The 16,783-nt window shown below is 45.0% G+C and overlaps 1 protein-coding gene across 4 annotated transcripts in view; it reads left to right on the top strand.

Annotated features, from left to right (window-relative positions):
* Window positions 1-520: 520 nt before the first annotated feature.
* Window positions 521-16,783, top strand: part of LOC121168159 (formin-like protein 2) — a 305,377-nt gene continuing 289,114 nt past the window's right edge. For all 4 annotated transcript variants that reach the window (XM_040997987.1, XM_040997990.1, XM_040997986.1 and 1 more), the window contains exon 1: window positions 521-802. In XM_040997987.1, coding sequence (XP_040853921.1) covers window positions 686-802 — 117 coding nt within the window. In that variant the 5' untranslated portion in view covers window positions 521-685. The remainder of the gene's footprint in view (window positions 803-16,783) is intronic.

Below are 16,783 nucleotides of genomic sequence, written 5' to 3'. Positions count from 1 at the left end.
TCTGTAATGCGTGCCCACGCGTCAGTTGCGGTACAGAGCCGGGTGGAAAGGGCCGCAGGCGTCGGGAGCGGGGCCGCTGAGGCGCACCTGGCCCGCGCGCACGCGGTGCTGCCCGGCCGGCCGCGCCGGGAGGGCGTGGCTTTGCGCGCGCGGACACCGGCGGCGGGAACTACGCGTCCCGGCAGGCCGCGGGGCGGTGGGCGGAGCGGGCCGGGGGCGGGGGCCGCGAGGGGGTATTGTGTAGGCGAGCGCCGAGCGGCGTTTGTCCTGCTCCAGGTGCCGGGCGAGCGGGCGCTGCGGGTCGCTGGGCGCCGGCCGGGGGGTGGGCTGCGAGTGTCAGCGGCAGCAGTGGCCGGCCGCTCCGGTGGGAGGCCGAGGAACCACAGCGCGCGCGCCCGCTGGCCGCGAGAGCTGGCAGGGGCCGGTGTGCCGGCGGAGCACCATGCACGGGGGCGCCCGGCGCCCTGACGACCCTTTCCGAGGAAAAGAGGCCGGGGCTGCTCCGGGGCGGCGGAGAGCATGAGGGAGGCCGGCGGGCGGCTGAGCTCCGGGCGCTGCTAGGGAGCGGCGTGCGCTGCACACTCTCCGGGGCGAAGCGGAGGGCGTGGGGGAGCCGACCGCCGGGAGCTGTTCTGATCGCCGACGCGCACGCGAGGGGCCGGTGGCGACCCCGGCCCCGGCCGACATGGGCAACGCCGGGAGCATGGATTCACAGCAGACCGATTTCAGGGCGCACAACGTGCCTTTGAAGCTGCCGATGCCCGAGCCGGGGGAACTGGAGGAGCGGTTTGCCATCGTGCTGGTGAGTGTGCGGCGACCGGGCGTGGGGCAGCGCGCCTGACCTCCACCCCTCCCCGGCTCCCCGTGCCCCGTGTGACCTCCTGGCCTCACGGGGTGGGGAGGCGCCCACCCTCCCCTTTGTGGCCTCCCTCACCTCGCTTCCCCCGCACCCGGAATCCCTCACGCTCACACACACTCCTCTTCAGGGTCCCGGGGAATGGGGCCGGGGGCTCCGAGCGAACCAGCCCGGCCGGCTCCGAACCCATTGTCTGGCGGGAGAGGCACCTCGCGGCGCGTGTGCAGGGGAGGTGCTGCGTGGGCGTGAAGGGAAGGCGGGTGCAAGCCGCTAAGGTTTATTTATTTGTTTGTTTAGAAAAGAAAAGAAAAGAAAAAAAATCCTTCCCCGGATTGGGAGAGCCCGCGGAACTTCCCTCGGGCGCCCCAGCCGGGGCCTGCCGGGTCCGGGGCAGATGGGCGCAGGTGGCCGGCCGGCCGCGGTCGCCGCGCGGGGCGGGGAGCCGACACGAACTGGGAGGGCGGACGTCGCGCTTGGGCGTGGGGGGCGTCCCCGAAAGGAATAGAGGAGGCCGACAGCTGGGCACAGCCCAGGTCCCTAAGCGAGGAGGGGGACTCCGAAACCTAGGCTGGGGGGCGGGGGGAAAGCGCCCCAGGCAGGGGGTTGAACCTTGGCATCTTCTCCTTGGTCTTCAATTTGAAACCACAAAAATGTGCAGTTTTGCGGGGACGTGTTGCGAGCTGTCCTGACTGCACGGGCGACCCCTCTCTGCCTCTCCCCCAGCACAACCAGAGAAGTCTCCCACTGCCTCCCGCGTTCCTCCTCACATCCTACTCTCGGAAGAACCCCCCCTTCCCCGTCCGGCCGTTCCCACTGGGTTTCTGAGTTTCTGGGCCCCTCCCGGCCAGAGCCCGTGGTGCCTCGAGCTACGAGAGAGCTTGGCGGCTTCCCTCTTTCCCCAGACCCGGGCTGTGCCGCTGCTTTTCATCCTTAGTCTCACAGTGTCACTGGCCTAGTCTCTAAAGGGATAGGAGCCCCATCCCTCTTGCTCACACTACCGCGTCTCTTTTTCCCTTTTCCCCGCCGGTTCTGCTCCTACCCTACTAGCCGCAGGGACTTGGGGTGGAGGCCGTCAGCGACCGTAATTGCCTGCGGGACTCTTTGGCTTCTAACCTAAAGACTTTAGGTGAAAAGCCGGTTCTCTGAGGTCTCTACGCGGGACCGTTGACGTGGCTTTGGACGGGCTGCTCTAGTCCCGGAGCATAATACTCTGAAAGGGAGGTTAGCTTTGTGCTGGTAGAACAGGCCACCTGGAAACGGCGCGGCCGGCGGAGAGATGGATGGGGTTGTCTGTCTGGCACCGCAGCCTCCGTGATCTCCCGCAGCTGCTCACCCTGGTGCAAGTTGGGACGGTCTGAAATGAAACGAGTGAAGGCTTAATTACTTCTCAAGGCAGCCTGGATGCATACTTGACCCGTCTTTGCAGAGACAAACGTTTCTCTTCAAAATGCTCTTCTTCCTGACCCTTGGTTTTCTGTTTTCCCATCTATGTGTGCTTCTGTGTCTGGATATTTGTGGTGGAGGAGCCAAGGACCCAGGGAAACCAGCGTAGCAGCCATAATAAAAACAATAATGCAATTAAGTTCTGCTCAACTGGGCTAGCGTTTTCTTTTGTTTTCTTTTTCTTTCTAAACATGAGCTTTCAGTTACCCTGCTGATTAATAACACATGGGGTGAATTAATCTTTAGAAAAATCGTGTCTCGTCATTAACATGGTTGGTTGGGGTAGTGTTGCTGTGAAGTCCAGCAGTTGGCTAATTTAGGATGTTGACCACTATGGGTGAACACCACAGGCTCCTTGGGGGTGTTGCTGGTTGTAGCTGCTCTTACTCTCCTGTGTGTCATACACAGTTCCTGGATGCAGTCCTTTGTGAAAAGTTGTTTGCAGCATTCTAAGCCTCTCTACCAGAAAGCAAAAACAACAAAACAATAAAGTCAGGCCGACTTTTCCAGAATAGAAAGCTTTTGAAATAGTCTCGGCTCTGGGACTGTCTGGGTAAGATGCCTTTGCAACCAGTGAAGTAGTGTTTACTTTTCAAGTGAGCCCCACTGGCTCTTGGGCAATCTAAGGGAGGAATTGAAAGGACACCTTCCTGAATATCCCCACTGGCTGATAGAGGTATTCAAGTGGGATTTATTTTGTGATCAGTTTTTTTTGTTGAAAGTGTATATGTGATGCTCTCAACTTTGCTTTTCTTCATGAATTGTCTAAGAAATCAGTCCAAACCACGCAATCCTGGAAGGACAGTTTTCAGGGGCAGATTTCCAAGTATACATGGCAGAATCCACTACCCTTAAATAGTGGGAATTGTGTTGTCATTATTGCCACTGATTTTATGTTGCTACGTAGTAAAGACCACGTGTGTGTTTTGGAGGGAGAACTAGATGGCAGTGCCGTGCAGAAGAGTGTACAAGCACCTCTTTGTAAGTATGGCTTACATCAATAATTAACGAGCTGTTTCAGGCTAGGAAAACAATTCCTCACAGACTGCAGCTCTAATATTTAAAGCCTTGGGGAGGAGTCAACAAAGCGATGGAAGTCCATCTTGTTTTGGAAGGCCTTGGGAGGGATCAAAACTCAGTGACTGCTTGCCTCCCCTCCCCCCTTCCCAGCCTTTATAGGTTAAATGGTACACATCTGTAAAGCTAGAGGGTTTGTGTGAAGAGGACAGAATGGGAGACCCTCTAGTTAATATCCTTGGAGGGATAACTTATAAGAGGAATAGCTTTTGTTTTTACTAGAAGAAAATGAGCTACTGGACATGTGTTATGACATTCGATTGCATGCAAATCTTAATAGTTTCCTTCTGCCGAGTAGTCTCTCACCTTGCACCTGCCTTGAGCATCATAATACAGAGACTTTTAGGACTTTAAGGGCAAAGATGCCTGGCTCACTGAATGCATTTAAACATTTTCCCTCGTATCTACCTTTGTGTATGTGTATGCTTGTGGGATTTAAATTTTTTTTTCTTTTTCCTCAAACTAAAAAGCCATCCATTTTAATCTTGGTTGTTCTAGGATATATCTGACATAGGTATACCATAAGCCTGTATTTTGTGGGGAGTTCTACAATTTGTGATTAAATATATGGGTCTCCATAGTATTTCTTCAACATTGTTTAACTTTGAAGTTAATATATACAAATACTCCAGTTGTCTTTATTCTGTGGTTTTTCAGAGTCATTGTATGGGTTTTGTGAACAGCTGAGGTTCATTGTCAAAGAATATCTTCTTTTGTGCCTCAGACATTCCGTAATAGTCACTAATTTCTGGCCAGCTTAAAATTTAAGTTTTCAGATGCATTTGTTGAGGAGCTGTTCCAAGAATTCTTTGATCTTTAGGAATAAGAATACACTTAAGTCTTTTTGTCTTTGCCACTGTATCTCTGCGGTATCAGGTATGAGGCAGCACTGCAAATAGAATAGACAAGACAGATTAGGAAATAATGGTTTGAGGCAATATTATCCTAGATTTGATATCATGACTTGCTTTCAGCATCTGATTAGTTTGACCCTATTTCCTTTTCCTCTCAGCCAGAGGTTGAAAATAGTCATTTTTAAGGAGTAGATATTTTGGAGTACCTGCTCGGAGTAGGCGCTGTGCTTACAAATTGTCCCTTAGTCCTTGCAGTAACTATAGCCATCAGCAACATTAGGGGTGTGTAAATGATTACCTAAAGTGCCTGAACCCATACAGTTATTAAATAGCCACTCTGGGATTTGAACCTGCTCCACATGTCGCCTATTGTATTTAGGCCTAGAATTGCAACGGGAGGAAAAAAAGCGCTGTATCTTAACAATGCAAAACAAGCAAACTACCAATTCTGGTAAGTGCAAGTTTCAAACTATTCCAGATTGGTAGACAATTTTCAGTAGTCACCAAAAAGGGGAACATTTGGTGTTTGCTTTTAGATGTCAATTTTTCTAGCATCTGTGCTATAGTCATCTCTCCTTCTGGCATGCAGTTAAAGATGGATTTGTTCCACAGTTCTACTCCGTAGTTTTTCTGTTCCAGGCCAACTTGACGTTCTTTGGTTGGAAAGTTTAGATTTTTCCAAGCCAGGGGGACAATACAACCTATCCTTGCAATGTACATATACTCCAAATGTAATTATCTGTAAAAGGGACGAGGAAGGTCAAGTTTTAGTATTGAGGTTGATTGCCACTGCAAGGTGATATTCCCTTTCAGTTACTTCCAAGGAAGGCACCTGCAGTGAAGTCTGTTGAGCAGATGGATGAATGGGAGTAGGGTGAAGCCATCAGATGCTGATGATTTGTTTTCTCAAATCCTTTCTCCTGTTGTGAGGGAAAGAGAGTGTGGAAAGGGGGCGGGGTGTTGTCACTTTGAACCATTATTGCAGCTTCACCCTAGGCAGTAACTTCCTGAGCTTTTTTTTTTTTTTTTTTTTTTAACACTTCCGAGTGTTCTAGATGGTTTGGACTATGCAGATCATTGTTATTGGTGTGCACTTCCTACACTAATAATGCCAACAAGAACTGTGAAAATAGATCTGAGTATCTAGGATAAAAGCTGATCAAAAGATTTCCTATAAAGTCAAATGTTTGGGTACCTGGCAGTGTTAAACCGATGAAATTGCAGAAGGTGAAGGCTTGCCTGCCCTTAATTCCTTAAGGATTAAGAATTATTTGTACTCATGTCCTATCATTTGGTTGGGAGAGTTGGCCTGACAGTCAGAAGTGGTTTTGAGAATACACCAACTTGGGCAAGTTAAACTGTTTGCTGGATCCTTGGTTTTCCTGTCTTGTACATAGAATAAAATTTGGTACAACTGTTAGGATGCTGTAAGATGATGGAAATTATAGCGCTCAAGAAGTGTGTCATTGGCAGAACATGATCCATAGTGAACTGTTACATGACTTTGTGTTTTGAAGAACTTAGGTGTGGAAAAAGTGGATAGTTACTTTCAGTGTGGTGTGTGGTATAGAATTCCCCAGGGTCAGTGACTAAAGTCTTGTGAACCTAAGAGAAACTATTTTAACAGAGTGGTCAGAAAACCAACTGAGCTGTCCTTTAGAGTTGTTTGGGTAGAGTTACATGAACCATGCTGGTAGCCAGAGTTCTTCTTTACCTGAAGTATAGCAAGTCAGGTATTAGCTTGAAAGGCACTCTCCTCGAGGTAAGTCATGTGCAAGTCCTGGACTGAGTTTCAGCATCTGGGAGTGGAGAAGGATGTCTTTGTAAGGCTCTCCTGAGCTCCAATATGAGTAAAGAAAGGAAGCTCCAGAGATGGATTGACTTCATAAGAACTGTGGCCTGAAGGACTTGCTCTTACTGAGCTGTGCTCTTTGGTTTGTCCTTAATGCTTGGGGTACCTGAACAAAGTGGAAGTGAGCTTCCTGTTCCTCAGATTTAAGTCATTGGTGTCAAAACAGTGGCTAATGCAAAAGATACAGATTGTAGGTGACTGGCTCTCCTTTGCAAGAAAGGCCCTGGTATCTGGAATCCTTTGAGAAACCAAGTAGTTGAATCTTTAGGGGCGTAACAAAACAAAAACAGCCTGAGAGAGCTAAGGAGCAAAGGTGAGCTTACCAGCTGTGCAGGGGCTTGGCAGGGCCCCCTCTGGTGGCAGAGTGGCTGTTTTTAGAGTCCTGCCCTCTCCAGATGACAAGCAGCATGTTTCTCCTAAGCTTTGGGCTGTTCGTTTCTTCAATACCTTACTTGAATGTTGGGCGCAGAGATAGACTATTGAAATTCTGTTCATTCCACAGAGTGATCTTCATCTCTACTCCCTGGCCACCCCGTCTTCCTCTCCAGAACTCTGCTTCACCGTACTACCACCAATTTCCAGTGATACAATTTGGAAGCCATAACCAGGGAACACTGATAGACCAGAGATCTTACTTCACGGATTGTGCTTCAGCTAAAGGCCCATAGAATTGGATCAGGGTGGCTGGGAATCCCCAAATGGGAAATAACCGATTCTTCCTTGGAGGCGTAACGGTGTTTAATGTTGACAGAAGCAAATGTACCTTCTTTCTCACTGTTAACAGCCAGTGGAAAAGCTTGCCCACCAGTACTCGCAGGTGGGAACCTGACTCAGGACTCTCTTGCTTCTAGTTTCATGTGTTTTCTAGGACATGTCTGTGGTTTCTGTAATACTTGATCACATCTTCACTGCTTGCAGACAACCTATCACTGCTTTAGTGACTCTTACTAGTCCACTTTTTGTTAAAGCAATACTTGCCCTGTTTTTGTGGCCACAAGTTGAGAGCCTGGAGTTACCTAGACCCTGCTGTTTGTGGGGGTGAGCTGCCATGTTTGTGCAGCAGATAGTACCCATCACCTGCATTTTACTAAAACCTTGTTGGCTTTGGGAAGGTGTCGGTTTGCATTTTGAGTGGTGTGCCTGGTGCTGGGCACAGAGGTGTGAATGATGCCTGAAAAATGATGTATCTTGCCTGTTTCACATCTTTTCTAGAAGAGGAGTTTTCTCAGGAACCTGGCTTTCTTCCCTTGTTGGTTTTTTTCTCTGTGGAACTTGTAGGACCCCTCCTTTGGGGGTAGGATAAGGAAGCTATTGGTAAGTCAGAACAATGCTTCTCAAACTTAGATGCACAGTGACATTTCCTGAGGAACCCCAGAAACACACTGACCTGGGGTGCCCTCCTGAAAGGCTGATAAAATTGGGGTATAATCTGAACATCAGAATTTTAAAAGCTCTGAAGTAGACTAAAAGTGATGATGCCAGGGTTGAGAGTTATCATGCTGAAAGAGAGTATTTTCCTCTTCTGCCCTGAGAGTTAAAACTGTTTAGGAAAGAGATTAAGAAGTAAGAGAAAATTTGGAGAAATTGGACAAGGTGGAGCAAAGTTAAAAAATGTTCAAAATCTATTGAATGGTAAAGTTATTTAGCTGTTTAGGAAATGGCCATCAAATTATTCAAATGCAATTATTCAAATGCAAAGTTTCATGTGTTACGATTGACATTAAACAGCAACCCTCAGCTTTACCTCTGTAGTGGAATAATCAATACATCAAATATGTTTTTTTTCTGGGCTCCATTCTCAAGCCTAATTGTTTGTTGGTTCAATTCAGGCCTTTTGCTTTGATCTCTGGTTTTACCACTTACAAAGACTTGATGAGCTTGGCTTCCTAGAGTGAAACTCAAATACAGTTGTGAAATGTAAACAACATCCATTTATTAAGAATCCTATAATCAAGGCAAATTGGCATGCTTATATAAGCAATTAGTTTTGAGAATAGAAACATAAATAGGATGCTAGGTCAAGAATCAGCTGATTGTTCTCAGTGCAGGACTCTGGTTTCTCCTTTATTAGCTATAACATAAACAAATAGAAATTTCTCTTATTCACAATCTGGAGCCTTTATGGTTTGGGGTTTGAGGGCAAAAAATGTGGCTTTCTGGAACTGATTGGATAGAAGCAATCATTGTCTCGTTTTCATTTGGTCATATAAGAATCTTTCAAGGAAATGTAGGTAGTTGATTTAAGACCAGACATATTTTTCTACTTATTGGGGATAGAGTGAGGGAAAGTATGGTTTTAGATGGCATACTAAAGGATAATAGTGGAGCTATATTTTTTGTGGGGAAGGTAAAGACTTTTATAATGGTGGGAACATTGAGCATCTTCCTCATCTGCTGTTGTTGAATGATGTTACATAGTATTTTCTTCCTTAGGCATATATATATATATATGCACTATGGTAGTTGGAATTATAAGAAGTTGGGTACGGTATAATTACATTTGCAGCATGGCAGCAGCCTCTTTGCCTGGGTAATCCATTATCAACAGATGGTAAACCTGCTGGACCAGGTGCATTGCTCTATAGGTCAGTTTCATTTCTGGTCTATTTAATCCCTGATATGGTCAGTTTTATAGTTTATCGAAATTTTACCTTTTTTGGTGACACTGGGTTATTTTGACTAATATGGGTTCTTCATTCCAAAGGACTTCTGCTAGTGAGCCTAGGCTGCCAGTTCAAGCCTTGATTCTTGGGAGCAGGATGCTACATACTTGGCCTCACTGGATTCCTTAGGCCTTAGCACAAACCATTTTCCTGCCCTATTGGGCCATCTGCCTGCCACCCTAGAGAGACCACCTAGGAATGGGGGGCCTTCAGGCTGTGTGGAGCATTTTTGCCTGCCAGTTTTCAGCTGCCATGCTTTCCTGTCCCAGTGGAATGTGTGAGTCTCACATGAGACTTCTTGGAAAACATTGGTTTGACTCACACATCTCCCAGTTCCCTGAGTTTCTCAGGCCCCAGCCTTTATTGAATGACAGTTCATTAACATTCAACATGTAGCTTTTTGTTATTTTATGAATAACTATTAGATGTTTTCAAGATTGGTCCCCTGTAAATTTTTCTATTGATAGTGGGGAAATTTAGTAGGTTTTGTTTTTTAAAGGATGTTACATAGTCATCCTTTTTTAAAAAAAAGCCCCTTTTAAAACTGGGCACACAGCCTTCAGGTCAGGAGGAAGAATCTCCCCCTCCCAGTTCAGATGTAGTTGAACTTGGCACCTGGCCTCCCCAGCCGGGCACTCACCTGAGTTTACTTTCCTAATGGTCACACTTAAGTGGTGGAAGGAGGCCACAGGATTGTGCTTGTGGTCTGATTCTAAATGATTTGAGCTGTGAGGTTTCCACCATTTCTTTGGAGAGACTTGCCATACCAAGGAGGCCTAGCCATTAACAAACACTGACACCACAGTGTTTCCCTGCTGTTGTTATTTCATTTGGGATAACCTTAATGTATTTGTGTTAGAATGGCATAGAATGATCTCTGTAGCTCTGAAAAGAGGACATTTTGACTTAATGCTCCCAGAAGAAAGAATGGAAAAGGATTTTTAAAATTAAAATGAGCATTTGCACTTTGGAACATCAGTACTTAGAATGACATACTTATCCAGGTGCACGTCTTCTCAAAATAGATTCCTGTTACATTTATCATCTTCGTTCATGAGCTTAGAAATGTTATAAGCTGTAAGATTATGAATTTCCTCATGTTCATTTTCTCATCAAAACTCTTTTACACATCATTCCGGACATTAGATCCAGTCAGAGGGGTCCCTGGCTGTGTTTCTTGTTAATGGTCTGCCAGTCTTGTTCTCTTTATTTTCTGTGTCCTTCCCACCCTTCTAATGGAAGCCGGACACAGTTGGCCCGACCTGTCTGCTCTTCTATTTCTTTATAGGTCTCAGGCTTGGAGTTTGCTTAATTCCTGCTTCCTCTTCCCCTCATCCCCACCTCCGGAGCAGGCCTGCACTTGCCTTTTTTATTCTCATGATGATTTCCTGCCCAAATGGTATCTCTGCTTACTGACGCTCCATTCAGCCTTCAGATTTCTGAAAGCCCACCTTTCTGAGTGTCCTTGGAGGCCCCCATGAACTTGGAGGAGGTGGGAAAAACAGCTCTGGCTGCTTTGATCTCTTTATAGTATGAATTAGAGCTCATATTCAGAGGCATTTGATTGTCATTACCTTGTGGGAGTGTGACTGTAAACTAAGGAGATGCTTTTATGTATGGCTTTGTAGCCTGCCTCCCATTCTTAGCCATCCCCTTGTCTTTGTTGTGTCTTCCAGTTGGCATTGCAGGCTCCTGGAAGACAAGGAGCAAGTCTTACAAGTCCTGGCAACCTTTCCTTTTCCAGCACGGTGCTTGGCCCAGGAAAGGTCTTAGCAGATAATTACCAACTTGATTAGTTAGAGAAGCTGTCTGCTCAAAGGGGAATGGAAACTTGAGTAGCTGCTGGGGAACTTAGTTTATCTGATCACACTTGGCTCACTGCTAGTCACACACACCTTGCCTTTGTGTTGGAAAGACACTTTGTCACAGATCCTTACTCATCTTGGTATTCCCCATATCACTTGTTTATAGTTGGTGCCCAGGAACACTGAGTGTTTTGTGATAAGAACTTGGCATCATGCTTTGCTTGATTTGATTTTTTAAAGTGCTGTTTTGATTTGTTGTTTAAAAAAACTTTTAAAACCTGCATTTGGTTGAGAGGCATAGAGAAAGAACAGACAGAGAGTGCATTCTCATCTGTTGGTTCACTCCCCAAATGACCATAGCTGAGGCCTGGGCCAAACTGGGCTGGCCAGAGACAGGAGCCAGTTCTCTCTCACATGCTCTCTCACATGGAACCCAATGTTTGAACCAGCCCTGCTTCTCTTCAGGGCATGTGTTAGCAGGAATCTAAAGTTTGGGGCTGGAGCTGAGTGTGGAATTCAGACACACAACACCTGCTATCAAAAGTGGGGTTTCCCAGCCAGCATCTTAACTGCTACGCTGCATGCCTGCGCCTTCGCTTGGCTCTTTAAAGAAGACATGGGAATTGGAAGAGGAAAAGGCTAGTTACAATGTCCAAAGGAAATTGGTGGCTTGTCACAGATGTTAGGCTAAATGAGTTTGTCACAGTCAGCTGTCATCAAGTAAGTAGATACCACAAGTGCAAGGTGTTTTCTCTAAGTGAAATGTCTTTTTTTGTTTGTTATAAATTTGGAACCAGGCAAGTTTGAATGAGCAGCAGTCCTTGTTTTGGTCATTTAGTCCAGGGTTGTTTGCATGGCATTCTCAAAATTGTCTTCTGTTTCTGCAAGTTTTTGTTAAATGATACACACAGGGCATGAGATTATGGGCCTGGAAGGTAAATAAGAAGGGTGAGACTTGTGATTCTGTTTTAGGACTTGCTACAGCAACTCTCTGGAACATGTGACAGTGGAAGAAGGTGATGTTTCCGAGCCTCTGGTGTTGTATGAGGTGCTGTGTGAGCAGTATCTCTGATGCTCCTCATTGCTCTCTATGGGAGAGACCGCTGTCCTGGTTTTAGTCAGTGGAGAGTGGGGCTCTGAGTGAGAAAGTGGCTACTGCCTGATAATGGAGGCAGGAGTTGTATCCAGGCCTGTCTGATGTGAGAACTTGAGTTTTCTGTTGTTCAATGTGAATGTTTTCTGAGTTAGCTGAGGGATGCCATCTGTGCATGCTGCTTATTTATTTTTCATATACCCTCTGGATAAATGTGTTAAGTATGCATTATCTACCTTGTATGAGTCCTGCTGCAGCATCTGACCTCATTGTAAATTGGCATAGGATGTAACTGGGGAGAAATACACACACACACACACACACACACACACAACCAAACAGGGCGGAGAGCTGCCCTACCAGTGTAGAGATACGCTAAACTGCAAGAGTAGAGACAAAATGCTTTTTGTGTACTTTGAGTGTCTTGAGAGCTTTGAGATTGCAGCTCAGTTGCACACATGACAATAATGCTGCACTTCCCCCTGCAAACCACCCACTCCCCCGAAAAAAAAAAAAAACACATTGTTAAGGCTGTGGAGTGGAAGGGCCTGCTTCATCTGCTCTAAGCCACAAGTGGATCTCTGGGGACAGGCAAGAGAGATCACTTGATTGCTGTAATTTGCTACTGCATTTGGCTCGCAGTCTTCTTCTTTCTTAATCTTTCCATTAAACAATTGTTGAATTTTAAGGATAGCTAAGGATTTTGTACAGAGGTTCAATTTGGTGAAAGTTGTATGGAGTTAAATTCTTTTTTAAATCCCCTTCAGTTGAGCTTGGAACAGCAACTGTTATGCTCAACTCTGCACTAAAATAGCTGTAGGGGAGGGCATTCTTATGCATATTAGATCTTCAGAAACTAGGAGATTGGATGGGGCTTTTCCCTTTGTTATTCCCCTAACCCCAGATACAGGGAAAAATGATAAAAAAACAAACAAACAAACAAACAAAAAGTTTGAGCAGGACCATAGAAGAGGCCACAAAAGCTGAGAGAGAGAGAGAGAGTGTGTGTGTGTGTGTGTGTGTATTAATGCCTGGGCCTTCAGGCACTTGTGCTCACAGGACTCCAGATCTCCAAAAGGGAATGAAGAATGGCTGGGGAATTCTTATGCCTGTTGTATGTCTGCAGGTTCACAGAGTTCAGTATCATGGTTAAGTCTTTATACCTATGGTAGTGGGTTTGCTTCTTGCACACATTTTCAGGCAGCTCTCAAGTGACATTAACTGTGCATGTTCTGTAAACATTAGAGACAGCACAGGATATCTGCAAAGAGCTACTTTCTCACTAGGTGTGTGAGAGACTCAGTATTAGAAAAGTTAACTTGCCCAAGGACCCATGTTTCTAGTTGGCACTGCAGCTGAAAATCAAACTTTGAGGACTTGAAAGCTATGCTTCTAACAGTGTTTTGATTTGTAATTCTAAAAATATGTAAATATAGAATGAAACATGTCCATGAATATAATCTTCCCCACTAAATAGAAAGCCCTGTGATAACAAGTTCAGCATCTTTTCAGCATGTATTCCTTTTTTTTCTTAAAGATTTATTTATTTTTATTACAAAGTCAGATATACAGAGAGGAGGAGAGACAGAGAGGAAGATCTTTCATTCGATGATTCACTCCCCAAATGAGTGCAATGGCTGGTGCTATGCCAATCCGGAGCCAGGAGCCAGGAACTTGCTCCTGGTCTCCCACATGGGTGCAAGGTCCCAAGTCTTAGGGCCATCCTCAACTGCCTTCCCAGGCCACAAGCAGGGGCCTGGATGGGAAGTGGGGCTGCTGGGATCAAAACCGGTGACCATATGGGATCCCGGTGCGTTCAAAGCAAGGACTTTAGCTGCTGGGCCATGCCACTGGGCCCCGAGCATGTATTCCTTTTGTTGTTGCAGACTCACAAGCAGCAGTTATTGTATGTTCTGGCCCCAACCCCCCCGAATTAGAGATAAAATAAGAACTGGATGAATAAGCCCTGTCTGTTGCTGAAATAGTAAAGGGTAAATAAGCTTGTGATGAAAATGGCTTTTTTCCCCCCCATAGGAACAGTTGTCCTCTCGAGGCTTTCTGAAGGCTCTCTTTCAGACAACTGTTTTCTGAACCTTTGTGTTTAAAAATGTCCCTAGTAAAATGGCTGTGTTGTTACAGTGCAGAGAGTGTGTAATGAGCCTTTTGCTCGGTTCTCAGTGATAACCCTTGGGCTTGAACTTCCTTGTGTGTGTGGCACAACAGTTATCTTGTTACTGGGTCTTATGTTGAAGATTGCTCTTCTTTTTTTTTTAATCCTGTGTAATCTGGCCTTATTCATTCAGTCAGTGTTTTGCTTGGGTATCTGTAGCAAAGAAGGCCTTAAGATGCTGGGACACACAGGTGAATAAAGTGGCTTCTTTGCCTTAGGACTAAAGCTCCTGGTGCAAGAGGCAGGCATGAAATAAAGGTGACTGGAATATTAGGCAGCATTTTTCACATATGTAAATACTATGTATTTACATGCCATAAGTGAACATATTAAGATGAGAATTTTACATTTTAGAATCAGTTGGTAAGTCTAGACAAGTTAATTTAATTTGGCTGATAGTTATAGCATATGAAATTTAGGCAAAATGAGTTCAGCTCTCTGCCTGAATGATTATAAAGATCGGATGTGAAGAGTAACAGGCCCCTGAGTGTCCACAGTTGAACTGATGGTGGTCTGTGTTTCCTGTTTTTGCCTTAAGATCACATGTACTGACTTTACCTGTACCACTGAGTGTTTCCAAAGGCCCGGTCCATGTGTGCAGCCTCTACTTGGATGTTTTTTCTTGACTTGTGTATGCTTTGTGCTGTGGAGGAAGAAAACCCTGGTATTGATGGCATTGGATTGTTCCATTTCTGAACCTGATGGAAGTATGTTTTCATGATTGCAGCACACAGCCACCATGCTGTATGCAGTGCTGTCACCACTAAGCTGCTAGTTCACGTAAGTAAGTGCATTCACGGTAATGATCATCTCAGCATTGAAGAAACTGCTGTTAGTGTTTTGTTTGGCTCTAGCTCCATTTGGGAGTGGATGGAGTCATTTGAACTTGATTCTGAGTTTCGATAATGGTAACAAACCCACAGCTTTCATAATTCATATGTTGATGGTTTTCTGTTTGGTTAAGAACATTTTTTCAGTGGAATCTGCATTGTTTTAAATCAATAATAGAATGCTGTGTGTTTTCAGCTGTGAAGCAAAAAAGATGTTACAGGTTGTATTGGCCTGAGTTATGTCTTACAATCGTCCTGAATCAGACCATCATACCTGATTTAGAGCTAAGCGTGGAAAATGAAGGCAGGTCCCAAATCAAACAAATAACAACAGCATCCAGAAAGGAGACCCTAGAATTTTCTGATGATTCATTTCTTTCTTTACTGTGAGAAAAATTGCTCACTTTTGGCTTGGTTGGTAAATGTCGCATTTACCCTATGTTTTATAGTGACAATTTACTTAAATTCATAAGATAAAAGAATATTTGATAGCATTTTTTGGACTAATTTGAGATAAAAATTCTCTGCGTTCTTAGACCCTGGAGAATTCTTGATTCACATAGGCTGAAGCTTTGTGTGTTTTTCTTGGTGCCCCGTTTCCATATCAAATGGCCTTAATTTTTGGATTTTTGTCATGAGGGTATTCTGCTTCCTATGGCTCTTCATCAGCTTAGAATTGCATGAAAGAAAGCAGTAAGCCAACTCTAAGAAAGTCCAGATGAAAAGGATTATAATGTGGTACAAAAATATTAGCATGCCTGGCCCAGCCGTGTGACTCATTTCTTTTGGAGTATCCATTTTGACAGCTTTTTCGAATCACACATCAATCACAGTGCTGGTATTTTTGGCAGGGTGCTAGACTTTACCCTAATGCTCAGGATGGTAACTGCCAACAGTGAACAAAGAGAATTATAAAATGGAACATAACAGTATCAGAAGCATTGATTTTTTTTTTTCTCCTGAGCTGAAACAAAATTGGGAGTTTCATGATATGTTTTTCATTGCCCCAAGAAAATCACTGCCTTATCCCAGGGAAAATAAGACCCTGAGGGATCCTCTGTGTCTTTGGCTGTAGGAACTAATCTTGCTGGGTTAGTTTCCATTCACAGGCATTCCTTCCCACACCTTCTCCCCTACTTCTGGTGTAATGTTTTTTGCACTTTTTTTTCCCCAAAGTGACTAAAATTGCTTTTGGATCTATCTGTTCTGTGTTGTGGATATAGGCCTTCTGGGGAGAAACTCTCATGAACTTCAAAGGAGCAGAGAAAGGCAGGGTGCATCTAGAAATGAAAATTTGACCCTTTGTCTGTGCTTTTCATCTTTGCCTCTTACAGGCATTCTTTCCTTCTATGCAAACAGACTGTAGAGGAATGGTAGTCATCTGTCATGCTGTGAAGTGATGTGTAGCTGCCCTGGGATGTGCCGTGACTCCTTGCAGAAATCCCCCTTTGTGCAAGTCAGGGCTGCCAGTGCCGTACCTGTGTGCTTTGGAACACGTGCCCCTGAGAAACAGCTCTGCTGGGCATGTTCTTCAGGAAGTAGTCTCACCATTAGAGTAGTTGGATGAAGTACCCATGTATTTTAAATGTTACAGAGAAGAGGAAACTTAGGAATATTTGTGAAACAAATGGAAGTAAGTTTATTTTGGTACAAAAGACTGAAATGTAGGCACAGATTTTTCTTGATGCATGTTGCTATACATTCTTGGGGAAATTCCTCATATGGTCCAAGCTTGGTATCTTGACTTCCATTTCTTTCTCTTCAGAGGGAACCTACTCTGAATTAGAATATGCTATTCCAAGGCATGTTTGTGGAAGAATAATCTACAATTTCTTCCTGGATTTATAGAAATCGTATCAGTCTGTTCTGTTTTCGCTTCTCAGTGTGTAAAGCATGGGATTTGACAAGCATTCATGTTGATGCATGCAATTATAGGTAATTCAGCATGTGCACCATCTTGTTGAGTCAATCATCAGTGATGGTTACAGCCAATTATTTAGTGTTGATCCTCATGATTTGTGGACTCTGAATTTGCCTATTCTGCAAAGATATGTTTGTAACTCTCCCCTCAAACCAACTGTTCATAGACCAGAGTGGTGAAAAAGTTTGAGTTAGTTGGCATATGTCTGTAGCTTATAGC

This window comes from Ochotona curzoniae, unplaced genomic scaffold, assembly GCF_017591425.1.
Source record: "Ochotona curzoniae isolate NIBS_2020 unplaced genomic scaffold, NIBS_Ocur_1.0 patch68, whole genome shotgun sequence".
Classification (NCBI taxonomy): domain Eukaryota; kingdom Metazoa; phylum Chordata; class Mammalia; order Lagomorpha; family Ochotonidae; genus Ochotona; species Ochotona curzoniae.
This window is presented reverse-complemented; position numbering and strand designations above follow the sequence as displayed.